The 24,268-nt window shown below is 39.2% G+C and overlaps 2 protein-coding genes across 5 annotated transcripts in view; both read left to right on the forward strand.

Annotated features, from left to right (window-relative positions):
• Positions 1-23,984, forward strand: part of LOC118277102 (uncharacterized) — a 67,233-nt gene extending 43,249 nt beyond the window's left edge. For all 4 annotated transcript variants that reach the window (XM_050696242.1, XM_050696243.1, XM_050696244.1 and 1 more), the window contains 19 exons: positions 538-694; positions 1,406-1,564; positions 1,901-2,073; positions 2,505-2,597; positions 3,011-3,139; positions 4,798-4,903; positions 5,392-5,554; positions 6,284-6,492; positions 12,006-12,264; positions 12,835-13,016; positions 13,447-13,523; positions 13,823-14,371; positions 14,877-14,994; positions 15,453-15,582; positions 16,174-16,246; positions 16,575-16,711; positions 17,360-17,560; positions 18,316-18,450; positions 19,870-23,984. In XM_050696242.1, coding sequence (XP_050552199.1) covers positions 538-694; positions 1,406-1,564; positions 1,901-2,073; positions 2,505-2,597; positions 3,011-3,139; positions 4,798-4,903; positions 5,392-5,554; positions 6,284-6,492; positions 12,006-12,264; positions 12,835-13,016; positions 13,447-13,523; positions 13,823-14,371; positions 14,877-14,994; positions 15,453-15,582; positions 16,174-16,246; positions 16,575-16,711; positions 17,360-17,560; positions 18,316-18,450; positions 19,870-20,108 — 3,289 coding nt within the window. In that variant the 3' untranslated portion in view covers positions 20,109-23,984. The remainder of the gene's footprint in view (positions 1-537; positions 695-1,405; positions 1,565-1,900; positions 2,074-2,504; positions 2,598-3,010; positions 3,140-4,797; positions 4,904-5,391; positions 5,555-6,283; positions 6,493-12,005; positions 12,265-12,834; positions 13,017-13,446; positions 13,524-13,822; positions 14,372-14,876; positions 14,995-15,452; positions 15,583-16,173; positions 16,247-16,574; positions 16,712-17,359; positions 17,561-18,315; positions 18,451-19,869) is intronic.
• On the forward strand, positions 6,909-9,092 carry LOC126911104 (putative uncharacterized protein DDB_G0282133). Its single transcript, XM_050696240.1, has 2 exons — positions 6,909-8,832; positions 8,913-9,092. The coding sequence occupies exons 1-2, from the start codon at positions 6,945-6,947 to the stop codon at positions 9,077-9,079; spliced, it is 2,055 nt and encodes a 684-aa protein (XP_050552197.1). The 5' UTR covers positions 6,909-6,944; the 3' UTR covers positions 9,080-9,092.
• Positions 23,985-24,268: the final 284 nt, after the last annotated feature.

The following is a 24,268-nucleotide window of genomic DNA, read 5'->3' on the forward strand; positions in this document are numbered from 1 at the left end:
GCACGGTTGGTGCGGTGTTGGCTGCCGTGTAACGTGTAGTGGTTTCGATTCCCGTTCGATCACCTGATCGTAAGCAATCGCCACCGCCCAAGGACATTTGAAGCACCAGTGGCGTTACAAGTGCATTGCCGGCTTTTTGGGGGTTAGGAATTTAAGGGTTGTTGTTGGAGTCGGGAATCGGCGATTGGGAATTTGGGTAATTTGGGCCTCTGGTAACCCCACTCATACAACACACAACGCAAGCGTTGTTTCACGTCGGTTTTCTGTGAGGCCGTCGTATCATTCCGGTCGAGCCGGGCCATTCGTGCCGAAGCATGGCTCTCCTTCACTTACGTTTAGGAGTCATCAGTATTATTCCGATGTAGGACAAACATTATAATAAATTAAACTTTGGGATACTATCTAGCTTCTACGACTTCTGACAGAACAACTCCTGAGTTTTCCTACAAAACAATAACCTGAAAAAAAACCGTAATTTTTTACTTGAATTAAACTATGTAATGTATGTAAATTTAAACTATGTACGTAACATTGCAGGTACGTACTGGACGCGAGTACGACGCCGCCATGCTACCGTTTAGTGCGCGGCGCGCCCGCTAGATGGCGGCGCGAGATGGCGCGCGCGCTCAACGTGCTCGTGCGCACGCTGCCGCAGGAGGCCTGCGATGCTTACCTCACTACTGTTGTGGAACAGGTATATTCATTATTTTATTCATTCAATCAAATTGTTAAAAAAGAAGAGGCCTTTGTTCAGTTATGGAATTCTTGCATCGTGGTGATGATGATCATCACGTTGAATTATTCAACAACTCTTAAATATTTTGATAAGATTCCATCACTATCGTCATCAACCGGGTGTCATTAACGGCTGAACAAAGGCTTGACAATGCCACGCTAAATATTGTGCACTAGTTAGGCTGCTCAGTGAAACAAAATTCGCATGAATTTATTTCCACACCGCGTCGCGTCTTTGTATCAAACCACAGAATTTGTATCCTTCCAAGTTTTGTCGCCTTTTATATGTGTACTGAATATATACTGTACTGAAAGTGGATGGAATCACGGAAAAAAGTACAAATTAAGTACTGTAGAATTTCTTGCAAAACTCATTGAAAATACATGCTTGTCTACAGCTGTATAATTAACTAGCTACTTCCGCGCGGTTTCACCCGCTCTGCTTGGCTCCTATTGGTCATAGCGTGATGTTTTATAGCCTATAGCCTTACTCGATAAATACACTATCCAACACAAAAATAATTATTCAAATCGGACCAGTAGTTCCGGAGATTAGCGCGTTTAAATAAACAAACAAACAAACTATTCAGCTTTACAATATTAGTATAGATTAGGTATGTCTACTTATTGAAAACAAAACATTACAATACGATTATGTGTACCCCCCCAGGAGGTACAGCACACGGTGCTAATGAGCGTGGAGGCGGCGCGGCGCTGCGTGTGGGTGTGTCGCGCGGGCGGCGCGGCGCCGGAGCCCGCCGACACCGGCGACCGCGCGCACCAACAGGAGCTGCAGCGCCGGCTCAACAACTTGCAGAAGGATCTTAAGGTATGAGTCATTATAAAATAATCATCCTAATACACAGCCCTATCCTAGCCCTAATCCCTAATCCCCAAATCCAAATGACCGGCAACGCAGTAGTAAATCCTCTAGCGTTGTCTGCTCGTTTACCATAAAAAAATATCAAGTGCAAATATCATATGACTTCATAAATTGGAATGTCATATTTTTATAAAATAAGTGCAAACGAGTGGTAAGATTATAAGATGGTAACCGATCAGCACTACTCCGGTCACGCCGGACCATTCATGCCGCATCATGCTCTTCTACACATCATAAATATTAACTTATTATCAATTACTTACTTTCACATTATACCCACAGCAACACCTGAGCGAGCGCAACGTGATCCGCGCGACGATGCGCGGGCGCGGCGGCGCGGACGACGACTACACCACCGGCGTGAGCGCCGCGCTCGGGGACCGGCTCGACGCGCTGCTCGATGCACTAGTTACCGACCACGACCTGCCTGCAGGGTATAATGGGATACCGACCAGGTACACTCCGTTTACGACCAGTTTCAACAACCTATACACCAAAAATACATTATAATCAAAACCACTCCAAAAAAGCAGCCTCTTCTCACACGAAGGTTTGAGTATTAATCACCATGCTCTTCAATGCGGATTGGCGATTTCAAACTCGTTATTAAAAATTAAGGTTTCCTCACTATCTTTTCCTTCGACATATGTCAGTACTCAGTGGTATACAAATAGTCATCCTAGATTTCGAAGCTCTAATGCTTGAGTTATTCAATAAAATATTTTGTTCACCGGGGCTATTAGAACTTAAGACGAGATATTTACGGGGTGTTTATTTGTGTCTATGAGTTTCCGATATTTAAGTCCGTCTGGAGAAGTTGATAATTTTAGTGTTTAGTGACCTCGAAGCTTTGTCTTAAGTTTAAAATCTTATATTTTGTTCCCAGTTTGTTCGACGAGGTGAACGAGCACCTGGCGTTCTGCCAGAAGGCGGCGCAGTGCACCTCCAATAGAGAGATCACGCTGAACGAACTCAAAACGTAAGTCTTTTCACAGTCATACAGATCTTTTGCAACCTTATTGAATCTTAGAGTCGTACTATTAGGTCCTTACCAGAAACGACATTAATACAAAAAAAATTAAGCCAAATAATGACCTGACAGTTACAATCACCTAATAAAGATCACAAAGACTGCACAATTGGCGCGGTGGCTGGGCAATCGCTAAAACTGGAGAACGGCTAGACCGATTTGGCATATTTTGGTCTTGAATTATTCATGGAAGTCCAGGGAAGGTATAAAAGGTGATAAAACAAATTTTGAGGCAGCACGAAGTTTGCCAGATCAACTAGTAACCTAATAAAGATCACAAAAATCAAAGCAACACGCTTTTAAACATCACTACCGCCATCTACTGAGCGCAAAAACTAAACCGTGTACTAATAATATTGCAGGTACATAACGGGTGATAGTACGGTCCCGCTGGCGCTGATAGGCGGCGCTGGGTGCGGTAAGGCCACTCTAGTGGCCCGCGCCGTCACGCAGGCGCACACCTACCAACCCGACCTCGCTGTTATTGTGCGGTATGTCCAAATTACTACCTTTTTACATACATACTTAGTCCCAAGACAGTCATTCATGTCCCTGGGACACGTGGGACTTCAGTGTTCCGGTGTTTTCATGGTTGTATCTACTGTATCCTGGCGTACAGGAGTTGCAACGGTTTTGGGACGTAGTGGTGAGCTTGTCCCAAAAAAAAACATACTTAGATCTCTGATATGCAGGTAAATATAATATGTGCTTTCAGAGAAACTGATAACTTAGTTTTCAAGGTCCTTTAGTAAAAAAAAATTCATCATTGAAACATAATTATTATGACACTATGAACCAAATGACATTTAATAGCTAGACGACCGAAAAAATAGAAAACCAAATCTAGACACACGGCAGTGTGTCCGCCAAGTTCGAGCAAAAAACCGACACACCGGCCGTGGGTTATATTACACGAACCATTTCGGGCCAAGTTCGACCCACCTATAACTCAAAATCTATTTTATCTACGCATATGAAATTTCTAGTATCTGTCGAGATCTACTTACTTATCTAAAATACAAAATTTCATTAATGTACCTACTGTAGGTCTTGAGATATTGACGTCAGAAAATCGCTATTTTTACTATACACTCACTGACTGACTCACTCATCAAAAACCTAGACCACTTCCAATGGTCGTATTGACTTGAAATTTGGCATGGAGGTAGGTCTTTAGGTCAAGGTAAAGGAAAAAATCTGAAAATGGCCAAGTGTGAGTCGGTTTTAAAAATAATGAAGGTGTAAATTCATACCCCTAAGGAACTAAAACAAAAAAAATATCTATATCTTCCAATGGTCGTACCGACCTAAAATTCGTTACGAAGGTTTGTATTTAGTCAAAGTAAAGTAAAATAAGAAAAAAATAAAATAAACCTTACAAAAATAAATGAAATCCCACCCAAAACATAAATGTGAAAGGCTGCCAAGTTCGATAATATTGGAATGCTTCGCCTATAAAAGAAGTGAGATCTAAATAAGTACCAAGTTCCATACACAGACCTCAGTTAAAAATGATATAACTTGGCAAGTTTTAATAGAAAATTATATACTTGACTCATTGCGTTTAGTAGGTTTATAACAAAGTGTGTGAAAACTTGCCAACTTGTTATATCATTTTTAACTGAGGTCTGTGTATGGAACTTGGTACTTATTTAGATCTCACTTCTTTTATAGGCGAAGCATTCCAATATTATCGAACTTGGCAGCCTTTCACATTTATGTTTTGGGTGGGATAGAACACCACACGGATTACCTGATGGTAAGCAATCGCCGCTGCCAATGGACACTTGGTACCCTAAAGGCCGTTGGTTACAAGTGCATTGCCAACCGCAGTTGCGTTGGGGTTAGGATTTTAAGGGTTGTTGGGGAATCGGGGATTGGCAAGAGGGGTTATTGGGGCTCTTTTCTATTCTCTCGACTAGCGATTAAAACCATTTGCAATAACACTAAAATAAAGAATAATTTAAGTAACCGGTAGTCCAAAACTAGAGAATACTTAATAGTTACCGTATTATAATTAGAACTTATGACGGGATATTTACCATGTTTATTTAATTTGGTGAGTTATTATACTTATCCCGTCATAAGTTCTAATAATAGTGTTAGTGACCATGTCAGTTTAAAAAAAAAAGTTACCGTATGTTTCCAGGTTCGTGGGTCTGACGCCTCAGTCGAGCAGTTCCCACATGCTGCTGAAGTCCATCGTGGACCAGTGCCACGTGCTGCTCACCGGCACCGTCTACCGGGGACGGAATGTAAGTACAACTGGTGCATTGTGTGGACAATTGACAACATGTTTGTAGTATGGAACTGTTGGAAAATAGAGTGGAGTAGGCGTTGTGACGTCTCGCGCAAAGTTTCATGTATTAAAGAGAAATCCAGTTATGTCACAGTTATGATACAAAGAGAAGACAGTTATGTCTTCTCTTCTCTGTCTCTCTTTGTATTTGGTTATATTTATGTATGAGAGACAGTGGATGACTGCCAAAGAGGGGTTTGGATTTAGTATTTAGTAAGTTTAGTATTTAGGTCATAGGTGATAGTGCCCAACTTTTGAGTGTGTTGAGGTTAGAAAGCTAAAATTTAGTGTTCAATAGCACGATTTTGGGAGAAGGAAGGACACTAATAAGTCATATTTTAAATGTCTCTTTTATCGCGTGGGCGTAATAATGTCGCGTGTTGTTGTAAACTGAGCCTAATAGAGATTATAATAAAGATGATCACGTGATTGCCTGGTCCCCAGGACGTGTACTCGCTGTCGGCGGCGCTGCCGGGGCTGCTGGGCGGCGTGGGGCGGTCGCGGGGCGCGCTGCTGTGCGTGGTGGGCGCGGACGCGCTGCGCGCCGCGCGCTGGCTGCCCGAGCGACTGCCGCACCACGTCAAGATGATCGTCACCGTCACCGAGGGTATGTAGTCCTTGTACTGGCTGCTAATTATATTACACGACGATTTTTTTAGTTATAATCGATATATGTTCAAATACTCAAACGCCATTCAATTTTAAGTCGGTCTCAAAATTAGTTCTGTCACCATACATTATGGCTGATTTACACAGGGTCAGTAACTGACTACAAATTGGAGGCAAGTCAGTGCTGACCCGAAAAAAACCCTGTGTAAACCAATTTGAAGTCAGTGGCTTGAAGTCAGGGCTGACTTGAATATTCGGACACTGACTTGTCTACTGACCCTGTATAAATCAGCCATTATTTGTAAAATGACAGAGATAGCACCATATTTAAGTAAAAATTAATATTGAGTAGCATTTCAGTATTGGGGGGTAAATGATACATTAGGCAATTTAAAATAATATAACGCCTCTGTAGCAAACTGCCTCGTTAGTCAAGTGGTCGCAAGTGCGGCTGCTGGGCATGAGGTCTCGGGTTCGATACCCGGGTCTGGCAATATATTACTGGGCTTTTTTCGGTTTTCGAAAATTCCTCAGTAGTAGCATAGAATCTGGAATTATGGCCAGAATATGGCAATAGGCTCACCCCCAATTACCTACATGGGATTTATAACTTATAACAAATGGTGAAAAGTCGGTGTGCTTTGTATAGGCATTACGTGCCGTAATGTGCACCTCTGCCTACCCCTTCGTGGATAAAATACGTGACGTTGCTTTGCATATTTTTCAGAAAAAGACGAGCCATCAAGTTCGGCAATTATGGCGGTCCTGTCATCGGAAGATGGGCCCAAAGTGGTGCGGGCCCCGCCGGTGGGCCCCGACGAGGCCAAGGCGGTGCTCACTGCCTGCGCCGCCACGTACAGCAAGACTGGGGCCGCCTCGCCACCTGAGGCCGCTGTGAAGGCCGTGCAGAAGTGCACTCTGCCGCTTTATGCTAAGGTTGGTTTTTGTTTGGCATAAGACTAATGACTATAGCCCGGGTAATAAAGATAAAACGAATAAAAGTTTAAGAAAAGAAGCGAATACGTCATTTCTATGTATAAAATGTACCTAGAAGAGACGTCACATAATATTTCAATATATCTTATCGATATATCTTTGAAAGTATTTGTTTCCATAATGTTACATCACTAATTTAGTATCATTCGTTCATGTCATTACCCCGTCACTATGGTCTGAGGTCAACGACCACTGTCGTTCTAGTGTGTGTCGAGTGCAGTCGCACCTACTTTATATATTAAATAATTACTATTGTAATATAATGTAAAATACAAGTCATCTCACATCAAGTCGTTTAATTTAATAAACACAATAACAAAACATGGTGTCAGAAGTGAAAGTAACAACGAAATATAGAAGATTCGTGTTAACGGAAAAATTTCAAAAACAAAATGTCTACCGAAGACGTCGGCGACACGAGGTGCCGTGTGGCCGGTCTGGAGTGTCTTAAGTTGTCGTCGGAGGCAACCGCGAACAACGCGGAGGCGTGGAGGAAATGGTGGCAGCGACTGGAGCTGTATCTGCTGGCATCAGGTTTAGACAGGTCGGAGGAGAAGCGGAAGGTGGCCATTCTGCTTCACAGTATTGGCCCTAAAGGTCTCGAAATCTTTAATACCTTTAACATCAGCCTGGATGAAGCCAAAATAGAAGACGTCAAGGTCAAATTCGACCTGTACTTTGAGCCACGCAAGAATCTTACCATGTGCAGGTACATGTTTTTTACAAGGAGGCAAGCTCAATCTGAGAGCATCGACGATTTTATCACCGATCTGGAGATAAAGAGCCAGGATTGCGAGTTCGGAACCCTGCGCGAGTCCATGATCCGGGATATTTTCATCGCCAACCTGCACATGGATTTGTCACACATCCGGCAAAGGCTGTTGCAAGAGCCCAACCTCACCTATGAGAGGATGCGAGAGTTGGCGAAAACCCTAATTGTCGCACAGCAGGATGCAGATAAGATGACAAACAAGTCCATCGTCGAAGACGGCGAGAAGGTGATGCAACTGCGTCAAAGGAGCGGCGGTCGACGAGTCTGTCGACAGCGTGCTTCAAGTCAAACGCCACATCGGGCCACGTGGAAGTCTCCCAGTCCGATGAGGCAGTCAGCATCAACGTGTGGTCGCTGTGGGCAGTCTCATCGAACGAAGTGCCCAGCGATCGGAGTACAATGCAGGTCATGTAACTCATTTGGTCATTATGCTAAGTTTTGCTACAAAAATAAACAAGTCAGACAGTTGCATTCATCAACTTCCACAAAGTCGATACAAAATGAGAATTATTTTGTAGGAATCTTAAACAGTCAGTCGAGTCAAAATCATCTTAGTCATTCACATAAACAGTCACACAGTCAGCCACAAACACAGTCACACAGTCAGCCACAAAAACAGTCAAAAAGTCAATCATATAGTCAAACACCAGTCAAATCGCACTCACACACCAGTCATACAAGTCAAAGTCAAAACAAAAATAGTCCAAGTCTAGGTAATCTCCATGATGACAATGCTTATTGCACTGAGAGATTACACCGTCATAATAAAAACAGTCTTACAAGTCAAAGTCTTTATAAAAATAGTCCTATAAGTCAAATAAGTCGAAATAAAAATAGTCAAAATGCTCACTTTAATCATCATTATCATTGCTACACTAATAAAAGTCAGTCCGTCAGTCGTAAGACAATAAATAACAATAAAAACAGTCATAGTCTAGGTCAAGGACATGTTAATTATAATAAATCTAATAAGAACAGTCAGTCCGTCAATAAGTCACATAATACACACTTCCAAAACATTCATCACCACAAGTACACTAAGAAATCACATCATTGTCAGTCAAATGTAAGTAATACAGCATCAGAAACAAATAATCACAACATGCATTCAAATATACCAAACGTAGCATCTCATCTAAATAATTTAAATCAGCAAATTAGTCATGTCAAGGGTAATTCAGTTTCAGAAAATCATTATTCAGGTAGTTCATGGAAAATAAATTTACATGTGGGTAACCGAAAAATAAATTGTGTCATAGACTCAGGCGCAGATGTAAACGTCATATCTGTCAAAAACTTCAAATTTCTTAATCTGTCAAAGTCACAAATTGATAAATGTCATGTAAATGTCACAGGATTTGGTGGCAATAACATTCCAATTCTAGGCAAAGTAAATTTAAAATGTAATTTAAACATAGAAAATAGAAATATTTGTGAAAATATAGTGTTCATTGTAGCAAATATACTATGTCCAACTGTCTTAGGTCTTCCCACTTGTGAAAAATTAGGTATAATAAAACGTGTATTTTCCGTCACAAAACAAGATTTTTGTAAACAAATTCTTACACAATATGATGATTTGTTTAAGGGTCTTGGATGTCTACCCCCAGTCTGTCATCTGAAACTCAAGCCTGGTGCAGTTCCGTGTATAGATCCGCCAAGGAAAGTTCCGTTTGCGTTGCAAGGAAAGCTGCGCGAGGAATTGGATCGCATGGAGCAAATGCAAGTCATACAAAAAGTCACAAAACCAACTGAATGGGTAAATTCTGTGGTAGTCACTGTCAAAAGTTCAGGTCAATTAAGAATATGCTTAGATCCTAGAAACTTAAATAATTGTATAATGAGAGAACATTATCCGTTAAAGTCTATAGATGAGATAAGGTCACAGTTAAAAGGTGCTGCATGTTTTACGCATCTAGACGCTTTCTCAGGTTTCTGGATGATAAAGTTAGATGAATATAGTTCAGATTTGTGTACTTTCCAAACACCATTTGGTAGATACAGGTATTTAAGATTGCCTTATGGCATAAGTGCTTCGTCTGAAATATTTCAAAGAATTATGATGAATTTGTTCGGTGATTTGGAAGGAGTTTTAATTTTCATTGATGATATTTTAGTACATGGTCCTAATGAGTCGGTTCATAATGAACGACTACATAAAGTTATGCAAAGAGCACGTCAAGTTAATTTAAAATTTAACAAGTCGAAATGTAAATTTCTAGTGTCAGAGGTATGTTTTCTTGGTTATGTATTTAATAAAGATGGTGCTAGGGTTGATCAAGAGAAAGTCAAAGCAATACTCGAGATGCCCACACCAACCAATGTCAAAGAGTTGCAAAGAATATTAGGTATGATTAATTACCTAGGTCCATTCATCAAGAATTTGTCAGAAAAAACTCAAATATTAAGAAATCTTTTGAAAAAAGATTCAGTCTGGATTTGGGATGAGAATCATGAGAAATGTCTTAAAATTTTGAAAGAGGAGATCACAAGATCACCAGTCTTAGCTCATTACAATCCACAAATTCCATTAGTCTTGTCAGTCGATTCGTCAAAGTCAGCATTAGGTGCAGTAATTTTGCAAAATAATAAACCTATTGCATATAGTTCTAAAACTCTCACCATAACCCAGGAAAGATATGCTCAAATTGAGAAAGAATTGTTAGCAATACAATTTGGTTGTGAAAAGTTTCACCAATATGTTTACGGTCATAGAGTAACAGTACATACCGATCATAAACCATTAGTCTATTTATTTAAAAAACCACTTCATGATGTACCTGCAAGATTACAACGTATGATGTTAACCTTGCAAAAATATGATTTAGAAGTCATACATGTACCTGGTAAGGAAATGTATATATCAGATACTTTGTCAAGAGCAGCTATTCAGGAAAATTATGTACCTGAAAATGAGTCTGAAATGTCATGTCATGTAAATTTAATGTATTCAAATCTTGCAATTAGTAAAGAATATAGCACAAAATTAAGTCAGGAAACTAAGAAAGATGAAAGTTTGCAATTGTTAAAGAAATATTATTATGAAGGATGGCCTAAAAATAAAAACAATGTAAGTCCATCATTAAAACCATATTGGAATATTCAAGCTGAAATTCATGTAATTAAAGATTTAATATTTAAAGGTTCAAAATTAATTGTTCCTAAGTCAATGTATAAAGAAATGTTAGATAAAATACATAAAGGTCACCAAGGTATAAATAAATGTTTGAAATTAGCTAGAGAATCTTTGTATTGGCCAAATATGTCTACAGATATAAAAAACATAGTAGAACAATGTTTAATATGTGCTAAATTCAAACCATGTAACCAAAAGGAACCACTACAAAATTTTGAAATTTGTAAGTATCCATGGCAACAAGTCGGTATAGATTTAATGTATTTTGATAATTTAACTTACCTAATTGTCACTGATTACTACTCAAAATTTATAGAAATTGCTTTGTTAAACAAAGACAGTCGTTCAAGCAATGTAATCACACATTTAAAGTCAATTTTTGCACGTCATGGGATACCATTATCTTTAGTGTCTGATGGTGGTCCACAATTTCAGTCAGTAGAATTTAAAAATTTTCTAAATGAATGGGACATAGAACATGTAGTCACTAGCCCATATCATTCACAGTCAAATGGTCAAGCAGAAAGCTCAGTCAAAATTGTCAAAAATATGCTAAGAAAATGTAAGGAAAATGGATCAGATCCATACATAGCATTATTGCATTATAGAAACACACCTAAGAATAATCTGTCGTCACCCGCTCAATTGTTAATGTCTAGAACTCTAAGAGATAACATACCAGTGTCATATAAAAGGTTAAAGCCAAAGGTTGTAAGATTTAAAGAATATGAAAAGTCTGTTGTCAAAAATAATTTAAATAAGTCAAAGTATTATAATAGGAATACTAAACCATTGTCTATGTTACAACCAAATGATCATGTATATTTTAAGAGAAATCCTAAGAGTCATTGGGAACATGCCACTGTGAAGGAAAGATGTCCAGATAATAGGTCATACATAGTAGAAGATATAAATAAAGTCAGGTATAGGAGAAATAGGGTACACTTAAGGCATAAATATTGTAATGGCAGTGACAACCCTACTCCTATGAGGTCCAATTCTTCGCAGGGGAGAGATGAGGGTGACAGACAGGAGCCGGAGAATCCAAAATTCCCACAATTGTATAAGACTAAGTCAGGTCGTGTTGTGAGACCAACACAAAGGTTAATCGATGAAATAGATTAATTTTTTAATTTAAGAAGGGGGATGTTACATCACTAATTTAGTATCATTCGTTCATGTCATTACCCCGTCACTATGGTCTGAGGTCAACGACCACTGTCGTTCTAGTGTGTGTCGAGTGCAGTCGCACCTACTTTATATATTAAATAATTACTATTGTAATATAATGTAAAATACAAGTCATCTCACATCAAGTCGTTTAATTTAATAAACACAACAACAAAACACATAAGAGAAACATAAGTATTTAGTATCTAGTATTTTAAAATTTTTTAAAATTTTATAAGACGGACGTTAAAATATAAATTATTAGTCATAGTTACCCTCACTTTTTCTGCATACTCTAATCCAAAAATACTAAGAAAGAATCCCAAAAAAAAATAGATCACAACTTTAAACAAATCTTCATAAAAACCCTTTCAGATCCTAGCATGGCAGATCTCGCTATCAGCGGAGACCTTCACCGAATTAACGGAACCAGAAACAACACCAGAGCTGGTGATCTGCGAGGACTTGGAAGGTCAACTGATACAGATCCTCATCACCACGGAGGCGGCGCTGGGCGCTGAGCGAGTGAAGACTTGTTTGGCACTGCTCACTGCCTCCAGGCGGGGGCTGGATGACACTGAGATACTGGATATACTGGCTCATGATGACCTGTTCCGGAGCGAGGAGACTTATTGTAAGTATTTTAGAAGAATTTATTTGAAAGAATTTTGATTATTGTGGGAGAGCCATGCTTCGGCACGAATGGGCTGGTTAGACCGGAGTGATACCACGGCCTCACAGTACACCGACTTGAAACAACTCTTGCGTTGTGTTTCATTGTGTAAGTGAGATTACCGGAGGCCCAATTACCCCCTTCCCAATCTTCCCAATCCCTGTTTCCCCAAAACTCTTTAAATTCCGAACTCTCAAAAGGCCGGCAACGCACGCGTAACGCCTCTGGTGTTTCAAGTGTCCATGGGCGGTAGCTATTGCTTACGGTGATCCGTCTGCTCGTTAACCGGATTATATTACCGGTTTGACTGCACAATTGGCGGGGTGGCTGGGCAACCGGCTGCCGCGTAACGTGTAGCGGGTTCGATTCCTGCACGAAGCAACTCTTTGTGTGATCCACAAATTGTTGTTACGGTGCTGGGTGTCACGTGTATACGACATCCACGACACAGGAGAAAACTCTAGTGTTGGGCAACGTTTAAAAAAACTAATTTATTATTAGATTTCTACTAACCAGTACATTGTGTCCCAGTACCATGGGCCCCCGCCTCGCTGGTATGGCCGCAGCTGGCGGCGCTGCTGTCGCCGTGGCTGCGGTGGGACGCGCGCGGCGCGGCGCGGTGGCGGGACGCGGCGCTGGCGGGCGCGGCCGCCGACCGGTACCTCGCCGACTGCGACACCGCCGTGCGACGCACGCTCATTGACTATTATGAGGTAATACTGTCATACTGTACCCCTTTTCCACCATTTACGAGATAGCCCGACTAGTTTCAAGGTACGCTAGAGGTTTATAGTTCCTGGAGCTGCGGACTACCTCGCGGACTTACCGGGGCTCCGGCACAAAGCAGGAGTAGGAACGGGGTGGTTTTTTGTCAGTAAGAGTCTGACACTCAATCTCGTTTCGCCCTGGCGAGAGAAGTCCTTGGATGATTTTCCCCCTTAAAAAAGGGGCTTATAGTTATGAAAAGTACAGCACGATAACTGACGTGGTGAGCGTCTTAAAGTCAGTCCTGGCTTGAAACTAGTCGAGTAACCTATTTTAATTTTATCGAATTAAATTAAGGACGACTTTCGTTCTTTCTTCTTGTTTAGCAGCCCAAATAAATCCATTTCAGTCGTAGTGATACTATAAAACAATTTGCAGGGTAAATGGTACTCGGAGAACGATCCGAAGATGGCGGGCCGTCTGGTGTCACAGGAGAACAAATTCTCAGAGGAATAGTAAGTTATTTACCAATTAAACATAACTAATTATGTAAAATGCACTTTATGTACGTATTCTAGACTCCGGAGCTGCGGACTACCTAGCGGGTTTACCGGGGCTCTGGCTCAAAAAGCAGGAGTAGTAACGGGGTGGTTTTTAGTCAGTAAGAGTCTGACACGCCTCGCCTCGCTCAAGGCGGGGAAGTCATTGGAAGATTATCCCCTTTAAAATAAATGTACTCTAGACAAAAGTCGATTTTACTTTGAACACGACTTCTAGCCTTCTGATTTCATTAATGAATATCCCTTACCAACAGCTACAACACAAGAAAGCTAGACGAGCTGCCATTCCAACACTACCATATTTACAAAGATGACCCAACCACGTTCGCGAACCAACCTTACTTCACCCAACTGGACTGGGTTCACGACAAGCTAGCTGCAACCGACTGCTGCCATTTCCTTGAAGACATAGCTTTAGTCCACCTCGACCCCCTACCAGAACACATTGAAATCTTAAAAGACGTATTCGAAACTCACTCCTACGCGTTGGACTATGACCATCGCCAGTTCTACGGGCTTTTACGAATGACTATGGAGAAGAGACAGCGCAATGGACATCAAATCAAAAGTAAAATCGTTCAGGATTGGATGAAGGAGATCCAGGAGCCTCCGGTACCGACGTTGTACCCTGAGAATGTTGATTTCTGGAAGATTATGGAGTGTAAGGAAAAGCGGGACTTTTCTATGCACGATGGATTTGATACCAAGACTTATGATTTGATCGTCAGGTTCGATAGTAGGGGGAAATTTGTGGCTACTGTATCGACTGAGAGGGAGGAGATCTGCGTTTGGGATGTTGTTAAGTGAGTATCATTTGGTTTTCTGTGTTATTTTTTGTTGGGGTAAGTTATGTAGTTGTACTGTTTGTCGTTCTTTGAATGGAGTAAAGTAGACCGAATTTATGCGAAGTTTATGAAAAGAAAGATATATTCGCTGATAATTTTCATCGAGAATTGAGTCTTGTATTTTGCATAAAAGACTGTCTTCTTACATACATACATAACCTCACGCTTGTCTCCCATGGGGTAGGCAGAGACAATGGATAGCCAATGCTACGATTCTTACACACCTCTTTCGCTTCATCAACAGTCTACAGTACCCTCAGTACATGTTTTCTTTACATTTAAAGTAATCGAACGAGAGCCCATTAGGCAGCAAACTCGTACTAAGGGTACAATCTTTTCATGGATGCTCATGGGTTAAGGGGACTCTTAATAAATATGTACTTCTATAAAACAGTTTTAATCACAAGTAATCGTATACCGTGTCTATATATTGTTCCTAATTATATTGTCTTTAACTTAACAGATGTCAGCTAGTAAGGAAGATGGTGGGTGTGACACACCCCATCAACTTGGTGCCAATAGACGAGTACAAGTGCGTGGTGCTATGTCGCAGGGAGCTGAGGGTCTACAACTTGGATCAGGTATAATTATATTTTTTTAATTTCCAACACACCTATGGCGTCACGCATGAGATATATGCATAATTAAATACCTCTAAGGTAAAATATATTATGTAACTTTGGTTTGGAAAATCAAGAGATATGTATATAACCTTTTTAGGGTTCTGTATATCCAACAAAGTCAAAGTAAAATTATCACACTTAGTTAAACTTTAGAAGTTATTAAATTTTTAAATGTTTAATTATAAAAAATATATAAAGCAGTAGCCTGCCAGTAACTTGACAAATCAAAGCTACCGGTCAAGGCTCAAGAGAGAGGAATTTCCGGACAATACGCACTATGTCCAGAAGTACTGCTTTCTGCATCAGGCCCTTGACCCAACCATCTAACATTAGCCTACTCAGGTGTTGGTCGAGGCTTTTGGCTATGAGGCCAATATTCCTTTCATCAACATAATACCCACTTGTATCTTCCCCAGGGCACATTCCTGGTGGCTCTAAAAGGCGTGATGAACCAGAAGATGCCGTACTACGGGCTCCACGACCCGACGCACCTCGTCGCACTCTCCAGGAACAGGATGTACGTCAACCTGATGAATATTGAGACTGGTGAGTATTTTTTTCAAACGGGTGCGTTTACAAACCCGAAATAACAATTTGTGGATCACACCAAGAGTTGTTCCGTCCGGGAATCGAACTCGCTACACGTCGCGCGGAATCCGGTTACCCAGCCACCGCGACAACCGTGCAGTCTAGAGTCTATAATGTTCTAATACTGACTTTTACTAAAAATAAGGTTCTGTTCGATTAATTGCAGTTACCAATACGCTTAGTACGAGTTTGCTTTACGTTTAAAGTAATCAAAACGAGAGCGCGTTCGGCGCTCTGATTGGTTGGTATATTCAAGCCGGCCAATCAGAGCCCGAACGCGCTCTCGTTTCGTTTTCTTTCAATGTAAAGCAAACTTGTACTAAGGGTACGGTTATCGGGTAGTGGTAGTTCGAATTGCGCACGGAGCAACACTGTGTGATTCATAAATTGTTGTTGCTGGTCTGGGTATCATGTGTGAATTTGTATGTTTGTTAACGCACCCACGACACAAGAGAAAATCCTAGTGTGGGACAACGTTTTTAAAAAAAAGATAAATATTATCTCCGATGAGAAACTCTTCTACAAATATATTCCTAATCTAATTTCCAGGTGACTGTGTGACGACATTCAAGGCTGGAGAGGACAGGTTCCTCAACTCTCTGCTGGTGTCTGGAGATGGAAGGTGAGCGACTTTAAATATTATTAAAAGTAAACTTAAACATTTTGTTCTCACCTTTTAAACTTTCCACAAACAATTTAAGCCAAATCGGTACATAGGTTTCGAGTTTTAGTGAGACTAACGAACAGCAATTGATTTTTATATGTATAGAAAATATAACATTTGACAGGGACTAAATAACAGCGCTTTTTGAATCTGAAACTGTAAATTCGACCTTTTGAACTGCGACCAACACACGCGGCAAACGTGGAATCGATGGAAATCTTTTCTTCGAAAATTACACAGGTTGTTGATGAAAATTTTGTAAAAATATGATTCCTTCCTATTCCAGGGTGCTAGTATGTGGCGACGAGACTCAGAAACCGTTCCCTCTGCTCGTCTGGTCGCTCACGTCTCGGAAACTGCTGTACGACCTCAGGATACCGCACCACGACTTCATCACTTCCAAAGCTGCTATTACTTATGAAGGTAACATTCGTTTATATGGCAAAGGGGCGGCAAACGAGAAGATACATCACCTAATGGTAAGCACTCAGCGCCACCCATGGACACACCCGCAACACCAGAGGAGTTACAAGGACGTTATTAGATGTTTTTTGAGGATTGGGGATGAGGGGGAAGAATTAGGCGTCCGGTAACTTGTCGAGGCGGCGCACCGGTTTTCTTTGAGGCCGTGGTAACACTCCGGTCGAGCCGGCCCATTCGTACCGAAGCAAACATCTTTTTTTCTTTTTTTGTAAGACGCCGGTAATCGAGCAGACGTATTACCTGATGGTAAGCAATCGCCGCCGCCCATGGACACTTGAAACACCAGAGGCGTTACAAGTGCGTTGCCGGCTTTTTGGGAGTTTGGAATTTAAGGGTTGTTGTTCGGGAATCGGGGATTGGGAAGATTGGGAAGGGGGAAATTGGGCCTCCGGTCCACACAACGAAACACAACGCAAGCGTTGTTTCACGTCGGTTTTCTGTGAGGTCGTGGTATCACTCCAGTCGAGCCGGCCCATTCATGCCGAAGCACTCCCACACTTCAGCATTAATCTCTCACGAGAAGCAGTATTGTTGCCACTATGACATTCCCATCGAGGTGATCCAATCAAACAAGTTCCTTTGCCTCAGGTTCCTACGTCTGCGTGGTGTCTCGCGAGCTGGACGAGCCGAGTCCCAACTTCATAGTGGTGTACGACCTGCAGTCAGGCACGCTGTTCAAGAAGTGGAAGCCTGGCTGTGACACCGTGGCACTCGCCATCAGCTCCATCGACGGCTGTGTCGTCTCCGGACTGGCTGATACCAGGATACTGGTGTGGGATCTTGTTACTGGTTAGTGGGTTTTTTAATGTTCTTTTAACGCATTCAGTGCCACCGAGTTCGCCTGGAAAGTCCACGTAAATTTTATTCCAGCGCCGTAGACTCGCATCCACCACGCAATTCTTTAGATTAGGGTATATTATTCTTCAGTATTATTTTAAGCAGAAAATACACATACATTTTGTAAAAAAATAGCAAAAACCTTGAACTCGTTATGTGAACTCTCCGGGCAAGTTGATGGCACTAAATGTGTTAATAGCTTTTTTTGTGGGGTGATAAGATAGTGGACGATGTATTAAGGCTTTTTGGGGTGTATGGAATTAAAATGGGAGGTGATAATTTGCATTTGTTTGGCCCTGTTTATCTCCTTTTAATTTTGTCATCAAAGGTTATGTTCTGAGTCTTATAAAAAAGGGGGAATCACAACCTTTTTTTGTTTTTTGCGCATTTTACTAATGAAACGAATAGGAAGATAAGAATTAGGCTCAGTATTTGGTGAGTCCTTGTAAACTTAAAGAATTGTGATCACACAAGATGTTCCGTAAATCTCTCATACAAAATTAGGACTCATTATTATCACGCAAATTATTGTAATAGCAAACTAAACGCCCACTAAACTAAAATAAACTTCGGAAATCTAAATTATGAAAAATGTTTACTCAACCATGTATTAAATCTAATCCCTATCCACCCTGTGCTTATTACACGAACAAAAAGAACATTTATTATAATTTATTCATCAATCTTTGTTTTATTCTTTCCACCAGGCAACTGCCGGCTGACACTGCGCGGTCACGTGGCGGCGCCATCTATGTTGCGTCTCGCGAAGTCGGGCGGAGTGCTCATGTCCACGGACGATACGTGCAAGGATCTCTCCGTCAGGCTGTGGGATCTGCACACCGGTTCGTATTATTAATAATTCAATAAATAAGATATTATACCTAATGCGCTCTAACAAGGTGCGGCTGACAAATTCAGTAACGTTTCGTATCACTCTTGAAAGTTGCTGCGATTTAAAAATTATGCTTTAATATTTTAGCTGTATCACATTCGTATTATGTTAAATCATTCGGATGCGTAGTTAATTAAATTAAAACCAACCGGAATGTTCTAGTATTCAATTAAAATCTAATGAAATGAAAAATAAAGTAAAGTGTTATGCGTATAACGTAAAGCCATAGTCGAGTTTAGTGATGGGATGTACGGCTACGATGGATAGGTAGTCGATGTCGCGTCGTTTAATTATCATTCTTTAAAAACCTTTAATTATGTGGGTAAATCCACTGTAGACGCGGCTCTCTCTGCCCAAACCACAGTGACATTATCTGAGCAGAAATATGTAGTAGGCATTTTTCTAGACATTTCCGGCGCCATTGATAATGCGTGATGGTACTTAATCTAACATATACAAACTAATATACGCTTGTTTTCTTCACGGTTCTTTAAAACTGAAACTCTGAAACACCTCAGGGCTCGGACATAAAATATTTATTTTGACAAGTATATACACGTAGTAGACTGCAAAACTAAATAACACACACATTTAATAAAAAAATTCAAGAGAATTAAATGTATGCTGCGAGTATCGATAGCGATAAAAAAAGATTTTTCTAATGTCCATCCCTAAAGAGAGACGTCAACGTCATACTGGCATCTGTCAGCCGCACCTTAATATAGCGCACAGGGTATAGAAGAATAGGAAGACCTATAGGCATTAGGGTTATGGGTTTGAAAGTTGAGAGGTAAAAAAAAGTTTAAATTTAAAAAGTTAACAGCTTCTATAAAGACGTTATTTTAATATTGAGCGTTAGCGGTATCTTATATCCGGAGCTGCGGACTACCTAGCGGGTTTACCGGGGCTCCGGCTCGAAAAGCAGGAGAAGGAACGGGGTGGTACTTAGTAAGAGTCTGACACTCCCTCTCGCCTCGCCCAAGGCGGGAGAAGTCATTGGATGATTTTCCCCCCCTCAAAAAAAAAGCGGTATCTTATGATTTCATCATTTTTGTCATGTGTTTATATTTTACACAAAACCACTATGCCAAAATCTACAGTGGCGCCACTTGAGAAAAAACGAAGCCACTTATAAACACCAAATCGATCACACAAAGTTACACGATAAATATTACACGGACTAATATAATGCAACGTGACGCCTTTTATCCCTGAAGGGGTAGGCAGAGACGCACATTACGGCACGTAATGCCGCTATACAATGTACACACACTTTTCACCATTTGTGTTATTAGTCCCATGTAATAGGGGATGAACGGACTAATAACCAATTATATTATAATTAATAATTGCTATTTTATTTCCACAGGCAAACTGATAGCAGTATACACACCACCAGAGCGAATAACATCATGCGAGGTGTTACTCGGCGGTTCGGTCTTGGCGCTAGCGTTAGAAAACTATAAAGAGGTCCTATGCGTCAAGCTGTACGGTCCCACAGTAGAATCTGTGCAGAATGGTAAGGAGGCAGAGTTTGACGATAGAGAGTATGGCGACCAAAACCTAGAGGGGCGGACTTTCGATGTAAAAGGACTGGAAAACTCATAGCAGGTCGCTCGGTAAGGTAAAGGTTTGGTATGTTAATGATTGTGAAAGCCACTGCGTTTTTTTTTTTTATATTTTTGTTGTGTGATGTTCAACGTAAAATTAACAATTTTACTACTAATATTCATGGTACCTAAGTGTCGATACTCCCGCAAAATAATATTAGACCTGTCCAGTACCTTATTAGCCGTCTGATTGGCTGGCGCGAATAAACCAACCAATCAGAGCGCCGTACACGCACTCATTTCGTTTTCGTTCAACGTAAAGCAAACTCGTTCTAAGGTTACAGGAGTAGGTGCAGTGATATTACTCAGATTAAATGAACAAATATTTGAGTGTGCTGTGCTTTCGACATAATTAAAAATGACTAATATCAAATCTGAATCAAAATCATAACTAACCAATTTTACGTTGAACATCATAATGAATTTGATATTATTAAAATTAAAAATACGTAAACATAGGAAAATATATCAATCAACATGTTATTATTGGGAAAAATAAACAAAATATTTTTGAGCCATAATTAAAAAAAAATAACAACCAATCACAGTGGCTTAGGACCGCAGAGATGGAAAGAAAAAAAAGAAATTAATAAAAAAAACATTAATGTTTGATCTATTACGCTTATTAATAATTACATTATTAAAATTAAATAATTATATTGTATTTAGTGAATTCTTTATCTGTAATGTTGATGTTTAGATGTAATTTTGTGAAAAATAGGTTAAGATTTATGTATAAGTCTACGTATATTTCGTTTTTTGAACCTTTTTCTTACTATTGCGTAATATTTTGTAGCTTTTATTCGATATTTTTATCTTCTTGGAAATGGCCAATTATTCCTAAGAGACGGTGATCATTTTAATAATAAATCTATCATGAAATGTTTTCATATGAAAATCGCGCTGGTAGTCTCGACAAAGATTACGATAGAAATCGGTCGTTACGTTGTTAATACAATTTCAACTTTACTGTAAAGGTTTAAGGTTGAAAATCTAATTTAAGTATATAAATTCTCGATTTAGCGACCGAATTTTGTCGTTATCTATGTTGCACTCCAGCCAGCACAATGTGTTATGCCTATTCAAAGCTAAAACAACTCAAGTTTTATACTGAAGCAAGATCAGTTGTACATCGTTTCAAAATCCCGATCTTGCTTCAGTTATTTAGTTTTGAATGGCTATAATGCGTTACCTACCATAAATTCACACATTCTTCGAACCTCCAAACAAGAAAAGAGGAAGAAAATTTAGGCTTCGAACTTGTAACGAATTCACAATCAAAAAAAACAATGGAAATTAAAATTATTAAATATTATTTATCATCTACTTCATTCAGTGAAATATGGAGTAGATATTACGTAATGTGATTACATACAGTATTTCCTTGTTCGGAGCCAAAGCTGCAACTGCACAATTTACAAAATAAAATTTGCCGCCAAACGTCACCATTTTTATTCTTCCTCAACTGTCACTCCTTAAGGTCTGATTCCATTAAACATATGTACGTAACTCAATTAAATCTTTAGCTTAGTTATCACCCTTAGCATTTTATAACCTTATTATCTAATTATCTAATATTTTGTTTTTATTTATTTATTTATATTTCAACTTCCACTAAAATCCTTGTAAATGCCCTCGTTTTATTTCTACTGCCATTTTATACTTCTTATATTGTAAGCAAATAGCAAATTAAATATAGGATAATCATTCATGTTTGATTAATAATAAGGAATGCACACAATAGTTACCTAATGCACAAAATGTTTTTATTTAAAACGCGCGAGATGACATGGATATTTGAAACCTTTTTTTTCATTGTTTTGGAAATAATTTGATAAGTTATTTATACCAAGAATGTAAGAATACCAGGGCCGGTGGTTCTATATTGACAACGACAGGAATCGATCGCTCTGTCCTGTTTTTAATTGAATTTTATCCTTGCCTCTTTGTAAGAAAGTTGTATTTCTCATACCTCATTACCATCATTGTAAAAGTGTTAATGAAATTGTTGACGAATTAGACACCGATTTCTGTCGTTATCATTGTAGAGACCTGAACCCAAGTACCAGGTTGGTTAGAAAATATACGGTTGTATGTAATTTCTTCTAACGTCCCTTTCTTGGGACCCCTTATCGGGTAGCACCCATAGTAAGAGTTTGCTTTACCTTACACCGAACGGGCTTTAGTTTCGATTACTTTAAGCGTTAAGCAAACTCGTACTAAGGGTACAGAAAGAATCGTTGAATACCTAATAAAAAGGTTTAATTTATTGATGTAATGAAAGCGCTAGATTTGTTATGACCCATGCATTTTGGGTAAATTCTTGTGAATAACAAATGTTTTTCTTCGTCAAACATAATATTGCTTAGAAAACAAACTTGTTTCAAATCCAATGAATATTTACCCAAAAATGCAAGCATTATGTTACAATTTAATTTGTTACACGTTTTGGCTGGACTGAAGCGCGTTTAATTTTTGAACTGTTTATTTTGTCCGTGGCTGTAAAAACTATATTCGACCAAAGCAATCTATTATAATACCTAGTTCGTAATCGTCTGAGCGTGAGATAAGTAGTCATTGTTTCTGTTCATAGAACCACACCTTAACTGGAAATCACTTGATTATCTAAATTATTTTCTGTCCTTTTGGCGCAGTTTTGTAATAAAATTATGCTTGAATATAAAATGTATATTTCTTTGAAAATTTTAAGGAAATAAACAAGTTTTCTGAATGAATTGTAATAAAAAACTAATCACAATATTTACTTCTTTGATCAATTTGTAGAAACCCATAATTTAAGGTAAACAACAAAACAATTTCTACTTATCTCATTCTAAATCTAAAGTTAATTGAGTAAAGTGATTGAACTGAATCTTAATGTCTTCTATGTGATTTATTTAATGTAACTTCCGCTGCCATATTTAACATCTAATTTTAAAATAACAATTTAATGTTTTTAACTGTGTAAGTTAGGCCATTCACACACTAGCGACACATTGAGATTTGATTATTATCTGTGGCCGTAAGAGTCGTGTGTGGTCAAACCTTTATTTAATTTTAAGGGTTCCGTAAATCTTTCTTTGTTTTTATTTGTCGTCCGTTTCGTCCGTCCGCAGAAATAAGATTAATTTCTAAATGCCTGGTGCATGAACAGCTTTCTGTTTACCTTATAGGACCTTTGTTTATTTAATAGGATTGAAATATTTAAGCTGTTGTGTTTGCTCAATGAGTTTCGTGATGTATTTACGGAACCCTACAAGCGTACAGTTTTGTATAGCTTGCCTAGATACCTGTCGCACAAATGTGAATGTTTTGATTTTTAATCGACAAGCAGATTAAACATTTCGGGCACCAAGAAACATTTGGTATGTTTATCATTGTTGAGTCTTGTGACTCAAATGATGGCGCCAATGTCTGTCTACAGTCGTATTAAAAATCAGAATCTTCAATTGTATCTATTTTAAACTAGCGCCCAAAGTTCGCTCGCTGGAGATTAAAATATTTTCGCGTTGATTCGAGCGAAAATTAATGGGACGCACAAACTGGGCGCACACCAATAAAATATTTCAAATTTCGAATCGTGAACAGTGTTGACAATCCAAAAAAATATTTTCTCAATTGGTGTGTGACCAGTTAATTTTAAAAGAATATTTATTTTAGCAATGATATAATACTTTGTAGTGGAAACAGGCTGGTACCTGTCTTACTGATATTCTATGTTAGTCAAAGTAGCGATCAATTTGAATTAAAATCTAAGTGACTAATGTAATATAATCGATAAGACAACGGTGTAATCGATTGAATTGTTAAATTATTTATGTATTCTGGAAAGTTACGTATTACTTGATGTCCTGATTAAATTATTGGAAAAATATTGTTGCATTTATTTTATTTTACCTAACGCCTAAAATTTACTAAAAAACGTTTTCTGATAGATTACATTACAACATTAGACGTAACATTAGTATTTTTTCTTTTCTTACAAAATTAAATACTTTCGACGATGAATTGATTTGAAATATCGTGTGACGTCACAATTTACTACATTTTATAGGGTAACGTGACGTAACGACCTCCCACTCCTAAACTTCACTCCGTTTTATCTAAGTACCTATTGTTTACTTACATGATATATTAAGATAGATATATTTTTCATCA

This window comes from Spodoptera frugiperda, chromosome 10 (genome assembly GCF_023101765.2).
Source record: "Spodoptera frugiperda isolate SF20-4 chromosome 10, AGI-APGP_CSIRO_Sfru_2.0, whole genome shotgun sequence".
Lineage (NCBI taxonomy): Eukaryota > Metazoa > Arthropoda > Insecta > Lepidoptera > Noctuidae > Spodoptera > Spodoptera frugiperda.

Coding starts and splice junctions, on each gene's coding strand:
- LOC126911104 (XM_050696240.1), top strand. CDS start 6,945: ATGTCTACCGAAGACGTCGGCGACACGAGGTGCCGTGTGGCCGGTCTG. Junction 8,833..8,912: donor TCCCACTTGTGAAAAATTAG/GTATAATAAAAC, acceptor GATTTGTTTAAG/GGTCTTGGATGTCTACCCCC.